General features: G+C 41.8%; 1 protein-coding gene across 4 annotated transcripts in view; it reads right to left on the bottom strand.

Moving 5' to 3' along the window:
• The window catches only part of LOC126108473 (transmembrane protein 98-like), a 43,431-nt gene that overhangs the window by 11,882 nt on the left and 15,741 nt on the right, over nucleotides 1-15,808 (bottom strand). For all 4 annotated transcript variants that reach the window (XM_049913720.1, XM_049913721.1, XM_049913722.1 and 1 more), the window contains one exon: nucleotides 7,331-7,634. In XM_049913720.1, the coding sequence (XP_049769677.1) occupies nucleotides 7,331-7,634 (304 nt within the window). The remainder of the gene's footprint in view (nucleotides 1-7,330; nucleotides 7,635-15,808) is intronic.

Below are 15,808 nucleotides of genomic sequence, written 5' to 3'. Positions count from 1 at the left end.
ACACAGAAGTTCTGGAAGGCACTAAGTGAAGTGGAACATAATACACAATTGAGAAGCCTGTGTCTTCAGATGTACTGGGTGGCCTGATAGGGGGTGGAAAGCTCTACAGTAAAAATTGAGCAGTTTTAGAAGCCAGTATCTAATATGTCTGTTGCCAATGACAAAGGTGTACTGCACAACTGAAATGGTTACTGTTACTGGTGTGAGAAAACTGTCACTGGTATTGTGTATCTGGATATGCTTGAAATCTTTTTAATTCCACAGACCGATGAAGATGCCTGCGATGGGATGGTTTACCACCAGCAAGACGGTGCACCATATTTCCTCACAGAAGTTTGAGGTATCCTTGATAACCGCTTCCAAGGTCTGTGGACTGGCTGTGAAAGGCCAACTGCACAGCCATCTTGCTACCCAGACTTGACACCAGTGGATTTTTTCCTCTAGGGGTTTCATTAAAGATAGTGTGCATTTTCCTCCCCCATCCTGAAAAATTGAATCTCCGCTGTTGCAGCACAAGTTAAGCTTGATTTGCTGCAATGAGTGTGGGAAGAAATTGATTACACCTGGGACGTACGTCGCACCACAAATGGTAGTCACATCGAACCAAAATGATACTCGACACTTTTTGCGAGGAAACAGGAGATTGTTTGTTACAAAATGACACATCTACCAATTCTATAAGTTATCTCAATAAATTTCTATATGATATCAAAGCTGTAGTCCTTTTTGACCCATACAGACGGTTCAGCAATATTCACACTTGTCAGCACCTTGCTGTTTTGGAAGTGGAATTATGACATTTTTCCTGAGTCTGAGGGTATTTTGTCTGTCTCAAACATCTTGCATATCAGATGGAATTATTTTATCATGGTTGGCTCTCCCACAGATCTCAATCATTCTGAGGGACTGTCATCTATTCCAGGGGACACATTTCGACTTAGCTCTTTCAGGGCCCTGTCAAGTTTTTCTTGCAGTATTATAAATCCCATCTCATCTTCGTGTGTCTCCTCTTCCCTCTCTGTAATATTGCCTTTAGATTTTTTGCTTAGTATAGCCCTTCTATATATTCCTTTCACCTTTCTTTTCTTACGTTAGCACTAGCTTGCCAGCTGAGATATTGATATTATACAGTCTCTCTCTTTTCTCTAAGGGCTCTTTAATTTTTTTAAATGTGGCATCTATCCTTCTAGAGACATGGACTTTTCCTCTGGCCATTACTGCACGACCATTTCAGACTTTCTGTCAATGTAATTTTTTTCTGTTATCTAATGATTTCTATGGGGCTTTGTTCTTTTACCTACTTGATCCTGTGCTGGCTTCCCTATTTTATCTCTCAATGTTATCCATTTGTCTTCTATTGTAGTTCCTACCACTGTTTTGGTCAACAGTTCCTTAATGCTTCCCCTGGAACTGAAAAACTTCTAGTTCTTTTAATTCACCAGGTCTCATCTGGTTAATTTCCTACATTTTTACAATTTCTTCATCTTTAATCTGTACTTCATAACCAATGAAATATGGACAGAATCCACATTAGCCACTGGAAGTATTTTCCAGTTTAAATCCTGGTATATATCTGTCTTACCATAATATAATCTGCCTGAAACATTTCAGTGCCTCCAGGTTTCTTCCATGTATCCAACCTTTGTTCATTATTCTTCAAGCACATGTTTGCAATGGTTAAATTGTTCTGTGCAAAGTGCTATTCACCAGTTTCATCTTTCATTGCTTTGCCGCCAGTCCATGTTGTTCTATTATTCTGAAGTCTCTTAATTTTCCTACTATCACAAATGAGTTCTCATATCCCATAACAAGGTGAATAAAAATACACTCCTGGAAATGAAAAAAAGAACACATTGACACCGGTGTGTCAGACCCACCATACTTGCTCCGGACACTGCGAGAGGGCTGTACAAGCAATGATCACACGCACGGCACAGCGGACACACCAGGAACCGCGGTGTTGGCCGTCGAATGGCGCTAGCTGCGCAGCATTTGTGCACCGCCGCCGTCAGTGTCAGCCAGTTTGCCGTGGCATACGGAGCTCCATCGCAGTCTTTAACACTGGTAGCATGCCGCGACAGCGTGGACGTGAACCGTATGTGCAGTTGACGGACTTTGAGCAAGGGCGTATCGTGGGCATGCGGGAGGCCGGGTGGACGTACCGCCGAATTGCTCAACACGTGGGGCGTGAGGTCTCCACAGTACATCGATGTTGTCGCCAGTGGTCGGCGGAAGGTGCACGTGCCCGTCGACCTGGGACCGGACCGCAGCGACGCACGGATGCACGCCAAGACCGTAGGATCCTACGCAGTGCCGTAGGGGACCGCACCGCCACTTCCCAGCAAATTAGGGACACTGTTGCTCCTGGGGTATCGGCGAGGACCATTCGCAACCGTCTCCATGAAGCTGGGCTACGGTCCCGCACACCGTTAGGCCGTCTTCCGCTCACGCCCCAACATCGTGCAGCCCGCCTCCAGTGGTGTCGCGACAGGCGTGAATGGAGGGACGAATGGAGACGTGTCGTCTTCAGCGATGAGAGTCGCTTCTGCCTTGGTGCCAATGATGGTCGTATGCGTGTTTGGCGCCGTGCAGGTGAGCGCCACAATCAGGACTGCATATGACCGAGGCACACAGGGCCAACACCCGGCATCATGGTGTGGGGAGCGATCTCCTACACTGGCCGTACACCACTGGTGATCGTCGAGGGGACACTGAATAGTGCACGGTACATCCAAACCGTCATCGAACCCATCGTTCTACCATTCCTAGACCGGCAAGGGAACCTGCTGTTCCAACAGGACAATGCACGTCCGCATGTATCCCGTGCCACCCAACGTGCTCTAGAAGGTGTAAGTCAACTACCCTGGCCAGCAAGATCTCCGGATCTGTCCCCCATTGAGCATGTTTGGGACTGCATGAAGCGTCGTCTCACGCGGTCTGCACGTCCAGCACGAACGCTGGTCCAACTGAGGCGCCAGGTGGAAATGGCATGGCAAGCCGTTCCACAGGACTACATCCAGCATCTCTACGATCGTCTCCATGGGAGAATAGCAGCCTGCATTGCTGTACTAGTGCCGACATTGTGCATGCTCTGTTGCCTGTGTCTATGTGCCTGTGGTTCTGTCAGTGTGATCATGTGATGTATCTGACCCCAGGAATGTGTCAATAAAGTTTCCCCTTCCGGGGACAATGAATTCATGGTGTTCTTATTTCAATTTCCAGGAGTGTATATTGAAAATATTCTGTAATTGGATGGGCAAAAAATCTACTCACAAAATGGTGTGTATAAAGGTATTGCAGTTTGCAAGCTTTCGGAGCCAGTGGCTCCTTCTGGCAGAAGAGTTGAAGGGGAAGGAAGGAAGATGGGTGTAGGGAAAGGCTGGAGAGGCGTAGGCAATGAGGTAGAGTTACGAAGTCACCCAGAACCTTTTCAGCTGGACGAAGCAGCCATTGACTCTGAAAGCTTGCAAATTACAATACCTATACATATGTATTGTCCTGCCTCCATTTGGTGAGTAGATTTTTTGCCCATCCAATTACATTATATTTTACAAATTGATTATTTTTGTTGATATAAAAATATACTGAATAATTCTCTTTTCTCAACAGACATTTGTTCAACATCTTTGTTATCTGAGGAGTCAGTAGCATAGACAATTTTACTACTGGCGTGGGTGTTGGATTTGAATATGTATAGTGAGCACTGTAGTGATCACTCTATTGACAGCACAGCAATGTTATTCCGTGCGATGTTTATCTGATAGCAAAACTTTTGTTATAAGTTTCGCTGACGTGTGTTTTGTCACTAGTACATTGTCTATTCCATTAATATTTTTATTTAGGAGTAAAAGTGCCCACTCAGTGAATAACGGAAGTGTTGAGCCATTGACAGGCACACAGAGAAACACGAGCGCGCATGCGCAGGCACACACCTGTTTTATAAAAAGAAGAAAATGCACAACAGTTGCTAAATTAATAGTCTTATACAGGATGCATGACCGGTTTCAAAACACTTGAAAGTTCAACCATGTGGTGAAAAAAATAAAATAACTTAACCATGTGAAATAATCCTAACCCCATTGTTGCCATGGATCAAAAGGGGGGGGACACACAAATTCCATAAAAGCTATCCCCCAATCCACTCAGCCAGTAAGACTAACAGGAAAACTAAATGACCCACCTTACTTCCACTAACTACTCCCCCCCACCCCCCCCACCCAATTACCTCCATCTGCTCAGGCACCTCCTTTAAATAACCAGTTTTGCTGCTATTGCAGGAGTGCATATTTGGGTGTCTGATTGTGTGAGAATGTGTGTACTTTTACTAGAAAAAGAGTAAGAGCTCAAAAGCTAGTGTAACTACTGTTTTCTGTAATACATTTCTGTGCACCATGCATCAATCGGCTGTACACGAGTGGTTGCCTTTCCCTTATTTTATGTATTTAACTTCCTCTCACATACATTTAAGTTTACAAAAGAGATTGCAGCAGGAATGCTGCCTGTCACAGTGTAAGAAAATATATTTACTACAATTTGCTATTGGCTAATTAATTTTGACGTAAGAGGATATATCACCACTTAATTAACAAATGAGTATAAAAAATGGGGCCCTTGGGTCAACATGAATAAAACACATTTTAATAAGAGGTACAAATCAAGATTTATTAGTGAAAGAGTGAATGGGAACGATTACCCATACTGAAGAGAACAAGTACATAGGAGTAAAATTCACTCCAGATGGAAAGATATGTGAATTAATTCAAGAATTAATGCTGGGAAGTTCACTATTGGAACACTAAATGGTATTTATCAACAAATCAGAAAGGAAACAAATAAAACAATCAGATACATTACAGCATATGGATCAGAAGTGTGGACAGTTAAATCAAAATTTTTGAAAAGATTGATGGTAACTGACATGGACTTTGGGACACCGTATGTAGGGATATGCAAGTGGAAAGGGTCAGAGATGAAGTTGTTAGGAAGAAAATGAATGTCAAATGTTCAGTTATTGATTCTGTGGAAAAAAACAACTCATATGGTATGGATGCATGAATAAGATTTTGAGAGGAGAGATTGCTGTGATGCATCATGGAATGGGGACCATCAGAAGACCATCACCCATATGAATACAAGGATTTCCAGCATTATTTAGAAGAAGAAATATTGAAGAAAATTTATGAACAGAAAGGGACAAATTGAGAATGAAAACTAAACTTTATGTATAATATTGGGTTACTAGAAAATGAAAATATATTTTGAAACTGGAACGATAACATTGTTTCTTGTGGCCACGACACAGACCTGGCAGAAAGAGAGAGAGAGAGAGAGAGAGAGAGAGAGAGAGAGAGAGAGAAATCAACTTTGTCAAGGAGAATGTGTATGGTAACAGATTTGTATATTTGTAAGAAGAGAGAGCCCTTAGTTCAGTAATATAATTGGCCATATTCATTCAATGTTCAATGAGGCAGACTTAGATTAAGAGTTTCAGATCTAAAGGAACTCCACAAATAATAAAAGTAGGAAAAACATAACAGTGCATTACACATTTCGATTTTTAAGTCGAATCAAACAAAGGAAAAACACTATAAATTATGACCTTTTTTTTTGTCACTCATCAATGCGGGAGGTTTCAAGAAACAGGCAGGTACATTTAATGGTAGATTGTGAGTTTTTTAGTTACTGGACAAAATCCTTCATCCATCTGCTGAAATCTAACAGTCTACTATGAAATAACCCCATCTGCTGCTCAATGTCTTCTCTGCTTTTACTTTAACCTTTTAACTACTCTGGACATGTTAAAGCATTTGCCTTTTGTACCTGTCCCCGTGTGCTCTGAACATGTTTATGCGCACCACCAATCCTTCTACCTGGTACTCTGAATGTTTCTATGCATGACATGTTCAGAGTACCAGGTAGAAGGACTGGTGGCATGCGTAAACATGTTCAGAGCACACAGGGACAGGAACAAAGGCACACGCGTTAACACGTTCAGAGCAGTTAAACGGTTAAAAAGTTATGTGTACTGGGATAGGATGTATGACAGTAATTTTACCATATTGAATCATATTGATCTACATTCTGAATTTTTGATGTGGAAAGTACAGCATCCCATTAAAGAATGGACCTGCAGGCCATGTAAAAATTTTAAACATTTTTTTTTTGAAAGATGACTATCAACAGCTATCACGTAATGTATAAAATGCATATTTGACCATCAGTTGATTTTATTTTAAACCCAAATATTGACCAGTTTCAGTCATGGACAATCTTCATGGATAAAGATTAAAATCGTTTAAGCCACATTACATCTATCATTACTTAAATAATGTGTAGAGCACATCATGATATTCGTGATATTCATGATATGTTCTACATATTATGTAAGTAGTGACAAATGTAATGTTGAGGCTTAAACCATTTTAACCCTTATCTGTGAAGATGGTCCATGACTGAAACCAGTTGATATTTTGGTTTAAAATAAGGGCAGCTGACGGTCAAACATGCATTTTATACAGTAAATATATTTCTAGCTGCAACTGTTTTTTGCTGTTCAGCTCTTGAAAATTTTTCTCATTTTCTCCCTCTCCCTCTCTCTCCTTATCTTTCTCCCTCTCCCTTAGAGAGAGAGAGAGAGAGAGAGAGAGAGAGAGAGAGAGAGAGAGAGAGAGAGAGAGAGAGAAAATAAGGAAAAATTTTCAAGAGCTGAACAGCAGAAAACAGTTGCAGCTAGAGATGACCTCAGCATAGATAGAGAACCTCAAGTGACTTTTTTCTTACAGCCCCCATGACTGCGTTTGGTTTCTGACAGCAGCGATCCCCTCTCTTCCTTTTCCTTTCCTTTATTCCTCTTTCCCCCTTCAATTTACGTATACTGAGTGTCTCCTATGTGAGTGTTGCATCGTAGCGAGGAGGCTTCAGTCACAGGTGACTAAGGTATGTATCGGCATGTCCTGTGCCAGTAAGGAAGGAAATGTTTGTAAATTATTGGGTACACTGTGTGCATGAGTAATTTGCTTGGTAAAATTTAGCAATAACCATGAGTAATGTGGAGATGCATCATTTTCCCCCCAAATCCCAGCTGTTCTACACGAGTTACACTTTCACCGTAAATATAATGTTTTAATATTAACTAGAATTGCAGCAAACACTAAAACTCGTGGTTTTATGTATGCTATACATACTATTTCCAGTAAACAAAGGAGTTAATTTTTAGCGGAAGTCAGACTTCAGACACGGCCCTATTTCTTTTTACTCGAGCATCTAACTGCCATCACAGAGTGCGGCATGACATTTGCGCTCCGCTCTGTGTCCCGACCCGGATACACACCTCCACGATGTCGTGGGCGGCCACGACACTGCCGGCCCCCTTCTTGGAGGCGCTCGTGCCGACACGGCCCTGCTCGGCGGCAAGGCGTGTGAGCCGCTCGGTGAGGGCGTGGCAGGCCTTGAGCACGGCCAACCCGTGGGCCGCCAGGTCACCCGCCCCCGCACCCACACCTGCTGCCGCCTCCCCCAAGATGCGCTCTGCGTCAGGGCTCAGCACCACCTCGCCCAGTTCCACTTCTCCGATGCTGCCGCTGCCCCCGCCGTCGGTGATGAGCAGGTCCACGTCTCGCAGCTTCTCTCCTTTCCTGAATACGTAAAAATGATAACGTCAACTTACAACTGCGAGAAGAGAAAAAGATTTCTGCAACTTATACCAGTATACAGTGATAATGTAACTCTACACGAGACAGAAAGTGCCAGTAAAGTAAAGTTAACTTAAGTGGCATTGTTGGTTGAGTGACTTGTAGGTTTAGGCTGAGCCGCCTGGTCAGGAAGGCTTTTCTTCTGCTGACCACAATGGCCCCTTTCCTTGTGAGTGTGTGAGAATTGTGTATTTGTTGAGTGTATGAGGGGGGGGGGGACCCAAAAATAACCAGAATTTCTTTCTAGAAAGCGTATACTTTAATGTTTTCAAATACACCTTTAATCTCCTTCAAAGTACTCTCCATTAGCATTAATACACTTGTCCAAACGTTCATTCCAGTGTTCGAAGCACCTTTTAAATTTGTCCTCTTTGATACCTGTTAGCACTTTCCTGACACTGCGTTTTACGTCTTGCACATCCGCAAAACGCTTCCCTCTCAAGTCTCTTTTCATCCTCGGGAATAGGAACAAGTCCGAGAGTGCTAAATCTGGCGAATAGGGCGCATAGGTCAAGGTAGTCGTCTTCGTTGAGGCCAAAAACTGGCGAACACCGAGAGACGTGTGCGCGGGAGCGTTGTCATGATGCAGGAACCACATGACAGAATCCCACAACGCTGGACGTTTTCGCGACAAACTTCTGCGAAGCTGTTTCATAACCTCCAAATAGAATTGCTGGTATACTGTCTGGTTTTCAGGGACAAATTCAGAGTGTACGATCCCTTTGATGTCAAAAAAACAGATCAACATCGTTTTTCACATTCGATTTCACATATTGAGCTTTTTTTGGTCGAGGTGAGCCAGGTGACTTCCATTGTGATGATTATTGTTTACTTTCTGTATCATATCCACAGCACCATGACTCATCACCTGTAATGATTTTGTTGAAAAAATGTGGCTCATCTTTGAACGCATCCTTCATTTCGAGACAGGCTCAAACGGGACGATCCCTTTGAAATCCGGTATGAAGCTTCGGCACGAATTTTGCTGCCACTCTTCGCATCCCCAAATTGATGGTCAAGATGCGCTGAATTGAGCTCCAGGACAACGCGGACAAGTTCTCGAGTTGGTCGATTGTCCTGTGTCAATCTTCACTGATGAGATCGCAGTTTTTGTCGATGTTGTCTTCACTTCGAGCAGTTGAAGGTCGGCCGGAACGGGGCTAATCTTCAACCACCATTTCTCCCTTTTTAAGCCGAGAAAACCATTCGTACACTTGCGTTTTAGTAAGAGCATGGTCTTTGTAGGCTGTCTGAACCATCGCAACAGTTTCTGCTGTGTTCTTGCCAAGCAAGAAACAAAACTTCACTGCCGCACGTTGTTTGTAAGAACTAGTCATTTCCTTGTGTTAAGTCTGCACTGTACACACACTCAAAGAACTGCCAAAGAAACCACACTTCTCACTGTAGGGTGATGCCGCATGGCAGAATGACTCAGAAGAGCTCCTACTACAACCCTCTGGGAGCGCAACCTGCTACTGCAAGTACACGATGTGCAACATTACGATTCCGGTTACTTTTGGGTCCCCCCTTGTACGTGAGTGTAATAGATGCATGTGTAGTGCGGTGTCATGTTTGTGTTGTATGATTATGATGATGATGATGATGATGATGTTGATAATGATAAGAAGGTAGAATGTGAAACCAGGTGCTGACACACAGCCTAATCCTCTTGAATAGCACCGAGGAGACCACCTGTAGGGAAGCAATCACTTATCGGTTTGTCTAGTGGGGCATGTGAGGAACTGATTTTTCTTCATTGCTCAGGCGAGGCCAAGACGGCGATGCCTGACACACGCCGTGGACAGAGCGAACAACGAGATTGTATATTAAACTTCTGTGAAATTAAATGTTTGAATATTGTTATAAAACTTGATCATATTACGTAAAATTGAACTGTTGTCAAAGGTTTTGAACCTCAACGTGATCCAATCATCAGTTTCTTCAAAGATCCAATTTTTTCCAATTGTTTAAAGTATGTAATATTATACTTAGAAAGTTATACTTTTGGAATTAGGTTAAGTTGGTTACAAAAACATTGGGTAGAGCTACCTCTTTTACTTTTGAATTATTAAATAACCAATTTTTGTGCCAAAAAAATGTGAAAATGCTTTAGATTAACTTACTTTACTATATAAGATACAGAGCAAAAATGACAGCACTGTATTTGACATATGACAGCACTATATTTGAGATAAGTAATAAGGAAACTTTCCCAAGCCTCACTATACTCCATTCGAAAATTTCTGAAGGTTAAATTTTAAAGTTATTGGGCTCAGAATTTTATGTGATGTAAACAGAGCATGGATTTACTTTGAGAAAAATTGGTATCATTATAGGCCTTCAACGAACGATATGAACAATTTTGTAGTTAAAAAGGATGCGAGTTGAGCAGTGCTGCCAATGCTAGAAGCAGTTTCGGAGTGAGTGTATTAAGATTGAAGTATCTGAACTATGGAGCTTACTCGATTGTCATCAGTCATAGGGAAAATATTATGCTCTGCTACAGAATGTAGCACCATTCTGTCTGTGACAGTCTGCTTAAGCCTCGGATGGTGTTAATGATGACTGACATTGGTTTTTTGAATGAATGAGATATCGTTTATATCTTGTGAAAGTGTGTAACAGTGAACCTAATTGGATTAATGATTTACTGGCAAACCCGTATTTCATTTTTGATGTTCTGTTTCAGGCGGAGCCTGTTATATTATAAAAAACTGTGTGGCAAGTGTCTGGGATTATTCTTCAGTTCTACGGCGAGCAATTAACTACATTATCAACAAAGAGTAGAAATTGTCTCTGAACTGTGTCAAGTACTGAGAACCAAAGGCCATCTTTAATGAGTTTTAAAACTATTACTCGTGCATGTGAACTGTTGTCAGAATACACTGCTCAGTTAAGCGACAGTAGACTTTTATTTATCTCACGGTTCCCGATTCCTCTGCATGATTCTTCAGTTTAGGCAGGCTGTATAGTGGATCAGTGGACTGGAGATTACCGGACAGCACATTCTCCACCAATTTCTGACAGTTTGCACAAATAGTTTTCATACCCTCTTAAAAGGCTGTGGTACCCAAAAATTGAACAAGACTATCACATGTTTCAGTGTTCAAAGCCAAAGAATTGGCCACACTGTTTAAACCCATCACTCTACATGCCGAGCATAACATCGCCATCTGACAGGTTGCCATCGACAGTTTCACATGCCATCACTTTATGAGACACTGTCAAGAAGTTTGGAATTTAATGCAGGACACTGCTGACAAGAATCTCGAGTAGGGACTAATGTCATCATCACCAACACTGCTCCCCTTGCCAGCAAAATAATGGCAGTGAAAAATTCATCCATCGCCAGAATTCAAACCAGTTTACCTCCAAGATTCGTGCCACAGGTGTGCGATAATGATCTCAGTTACAGAAGCGGATTGTAATGACTGCCGATGAGGTGGGTATTGGAAGAGGTATTACACAAGGTGGTTGTTGCTGTCACTGAAGCTTTTCAAAATTTATGCCGAGAGATTAACAACGCAAATGAAAAATCGAGGATAATTTTGCTACGGCAGACGTGACAAACTTCTTGAGAGAAATATGTTTCCTGCATTTTATAAATAAAAAGTAAAAATAAAATAGAAATGAATAACACCCAATGCAAGACAACTGTTTGTTTAAATGAAAAGTGAGAAGTATAAGAAGAGGAGGAGGAATAAATATAACTAAGTATGTAGCTGATCGGACACAGAGAAGCTTCCTGGCACACTAAAACTGTGCACAGAATCAGAACTCGAACTCAGGAGTTTTGTCTTTTATGGGAAAGTGCTGTACCAACTGAGATACCCGAGCAAAACTCACGATCTGACCTCATAGCAATACTTCCACCAGTACCTCATCTCCTACCCTCCAAACTTGCAAACTAGAGTACTTGCCCACAAAAGACAAAGGCCCTGGGTTTGAGTCCCAGTCTGGTGCACAGTTTTAATATGTCAAGAAGTTTCATATAAGTACGTACACTGATGCAGAGAGAAAATTTCATTCTGGATGACAGAGAGGATTGTAGAACCGAGAAAGGCGTGTAGAATGAGGAAGATATAGGGAAGGCCAAATTGATGTGACTCAGAAAACATGGAGACTAACAGAGTGCTCAGAAAGGGCAGGGAGACATCTAGGAAGACTGAACAAGGGGAGATCTAGGAAAAACACAAAGCTCACAAAACACAGTCCTCTCTATGTGACATATCAAAAAATTCAAAGCAACAAACCACAAAATTGTGACTAGGTTGACAAGTTCTTGGTAGCGATGAAATAGCACGTTTTCTTAAGATGTAGAATTGCCGACAGAAGCAGAGGTAACTTTGACTGTGTCCCTGCAGATTATGTTGAATCCCTCATGTTAATGTTGTATATCAATGATTTGGAAGATGATAATAGTAGTAACCTCAAAAATATTAGGAAAAGGATAGACTGTTACTCGCCACAAAGATGACTTGTTGAGTTGGAGCCAGACACAACAAAAAGATTGTTACACATTATAGTCTTGGATCAAAGCCTTCTTAAGCAAAGAAGACACACAAGAAAGCACCCCCCTCCCCCCCCCCCCCCCCCACACACACACACGAGCACTCCCACTGACAGCTCCGACTGGAATGCAACTGCCACGTGAATAGAAATAGCAGATTGCTATTGATGTGACAGTCGGAGCTATTGGTGGTAGAGGTCACGTTGTAGTGTTTCAAGGATTTCGGCGTACCATCTCGAACACACGATATTTTAGATGTGAGAGTGGTACGATAGAATCCTACCTACTGCACGTCGCATGTTTGTGTGTGCAGATTTGAAGTTTGTCGTGAGAAGACAGTAGACACGGCGGTCGAACGGCACTGACAAGCAGTTGTCGGTTGATCCACAGAAGCAGTAGTGAAACGGAAAGGAAGAACTATGCAACTTCTAGGTTATTCTGTGTTAATCTTATCAGTGACCACTGTTATAAATAACACGAACATTTGAGATTCGGAATTCTGAAAAAACTCTTATCTTGGACTTGCTGGAGGCAAGACATATTTTACTATATGTTTGTAGTAGAGATGTGGTTGTTAAGCCAGCTCTTTTCTAAATGGATTTAAATCTTGTTTCTAATGTGAGACAATACGAGTTACTTACGAGAAGTTAAATATTTGAGTGTGAAGTGTGAATTTTGTTCTTATGAAGCTCGAATATACCAATAGTCATTGAAAAGTATTCTTCGAGTACCAAATTATTTCGCAAGTGGTGAGAGAGTCTTTAAGGTTCCTGTAACTAGCATCATTCTTCGGAGAAGAATTTTATAGAGATTCCAGAAGCCGGCTATCCAGAGAATAAGATCAGCTGTATACACCAAGTAAGTCGACTCTTACAAGAGAAGTGGGAAAGTTGCAATCCAACTTCACACATTCTTGTTGTCAAAAAACATTTAAACATGTGCACGAGATGTGCTTGCTTGTGTGAATATACAGGGTGAGTCACCTAACATTACCGCTGGATATATTTCGTAAACCACATCAAATACCGACGAATCGATTCCACAGACCGAACGTGAGGAGAGGGGCTAGTGTAATTGGTTAATACAAACCATACAAAAATGCACAGAAGTATGTTTTTTAACACAAACCTACGTTTTTTTTAAATGGAACCCCGTTAGTTTTGTTAGCACACCTGAACATATACGTAATCAGTGCCGTTTGTTGCATTGTAAAATGTTAATTACATCCGGAGATACTGTAACCTAAAGTTGACGCTTGAGTACCACTCCTCCACTGTTCGATCGTGTGTATCGGAGAGCACCGAATTACGTAGGGATCCAAAGGGAACAGTGATGGACCTTAGGTACAGAAGAGACTGGAACAGCACATTACGTCCATATGCTAACACCTTTTTATTGGTCTTTTTCACTGACGCACATGTACATTACCATGAGGGGTGAGGTACACGTACACACGTGGTTTCCGTTTTCAATTACGGAGTGGAATAGAGTGTGTCCCGACATGTCAGGCCAATAGATGTTCCATGTGGTGGCCATCATTTGCTGCACACAATTGCGATCTCTGGCGTAATGAATGTCGTACACGCCGCAGTACATCTGGTGTAATGTCGCCACAGGCTGCCACAATACGTTGTTTCATATCCTCTGGGGTTGTAGGCACATCATGGTACACATTCTCCTTTAACATACCCCACAGAAAGAAGTCCAGAGGTGTAAGATCAGGAGAACGGGCTGGCCAATTTATGCGTACTCCACGTCCTATGAAACACCCGTGGCCCGTGGTTCTTACAACACGCAACTGAACGTCGGAGGGTTCAAGCATCAACTTTAGGTTACAATATCTCCGGATGTAATTAACATTTTACAATGCAACAAATGGCACTGATTACATATTTGTTTATATGTTCAGATGTGCTAACAAAACGAACGTGGGTCCATTTTAAAAAACATAGGTTTGTGTTAAAAACATACTTCCGTGCATTTTTTTATCGTTTGTATTAACCAATTACACTAGCCCCTCTCCTCACGTTCGGTCTGTGGAATCGATTCGTCAGTATTTGATGTGGTTTACGAAATATATCCAGCGGTAACATTAGGTGACTCACCCTGTATATGAAGTCTGGGAACACTTTCAATTATTTATTGCACAAGAGCTAAACATTGTACAGACGTCATACATATTGCATTTTGAAGAGAAAACTTCCAGGGTTTCTCTTCAAAATGACATATGTATGATATCTGTACAATGTTTGTTTCTCGTGCAATAAATAACTGAAAGTGTTCCCGGACTTTATGTGCACCCTGTATATGTATTTGTGTGGTTTTTTTTTAACTGAAGGAGGCTTTGGCCAGAAGCTACAAGGTGTAACAGTCTTCTCATTGTGCCTGTCTGCAACTCAATGGGTTATCTTTACTGTGAACAACAATATATATCCTTTTCCTAATGTTGATATTCCTACCTGGAGTATACATTGTTTAGCAGCAACTTCACACTTTTTGCAGATGATGCAGTTGTCTATAAAGAAGTATTGGCTGAAAAAGCTGTATAAATATTCATTCAGACCTTCATAAGAGGGTGCACTGAAAAGCAGGGCCTCCGAATTTTTCATTCAGTTCTCAATATCTGATAAGGTATTACTTTGTTGACATTCCCACTTCACTGGAGCTATAGTTGAATTCTTTTATCTTGGTGGCTCGCGCATGCCTGCCCAGACGCGGGAGATTGCTGCGTTGCCAGTTGCACACGACGCACGCACCAATAGAAGCAGCGCCATAGTATAGCATAGTTCGCAAGCTTACGTTTAGGGGGGAGCGCGCAGTTCATGAAGTAAAGCCACCACGGCCGCATTAACCCTTTCGCTGCTACAAAGACGTGCTCCCTGCATTCCTGGCTGTGCGCGATTTTGTCACTGCACTGCTCGCCTGTGCAGACACATCGTGTTCCGACTGCTTTGACACTCTTATCATTCGATTCCACAAAAACTATTTGGACCAAAAATTAGATTTTTACACGTCTTCTTCACTGATACCTTCCCCCCATAAATGACTTAATTTTGTTTCGATGTTCAACGCAGTTATATTGCAGCATTAAATGTAGTAAACCACAAAATCGCGCACAGCGTGGAATGCGGGGAGCACGTGTCTGCAGCAGCGAAAGGGTTAATGAAGAGACAAAGTACTAGAAATTTCAAAAAATTGCATTCAAACGAATATAATTCGTGAAGTAAGGCACTTCGATATTGTTTTTAAATAATGAAGATAATAAGCACAGCACAAGGTTTGAACTCATAACCTTTCGCTTAGAAGCCCAACACCTTATCCGTTACGCTAATGCACCTCATTTGATTATATGACGCCATGAAGACTGTAACACGTCACGCAAAATACTGACAAACACTGTTGGTATGACTATGAATTACTCACGCTTCGTCGAAGTACAATAGGAAATAAACAATTACCGTTGTTCTTTATTGCGAAAAAGCAGTTCGTGAGATTGATACAAACACCTTTCCTGGCTATCACCTGAATTAGGAGTATTATTGGTTGTTTGATTTAATTAATTAATAGAATATGAAGCAACTGGTATAAAGAATGCTTTTTCCAAACT

Source organism: Schistocerca cancellata, chromosome 11, assembly GCF_023864275.1.
Source record: "Schistocerca cancellata isolate TAMUIC-IGC-003103 chromosome 11, iqSchCanc2.1, whole genome shotgun sequence".
Taxonomy (NCBI): domain Eukaryota; kingdom Metazoa; phylum Arthropoda; class Insecta; order Orthoptera; family Acrididae; genus Schistocerca; species Schistocerca cancellata.
The sequence above is the reverse complement of the archived record's forward strand: the minus strand, read 5'-3'. Positions and strand labels throughout refer to the sequence as shown.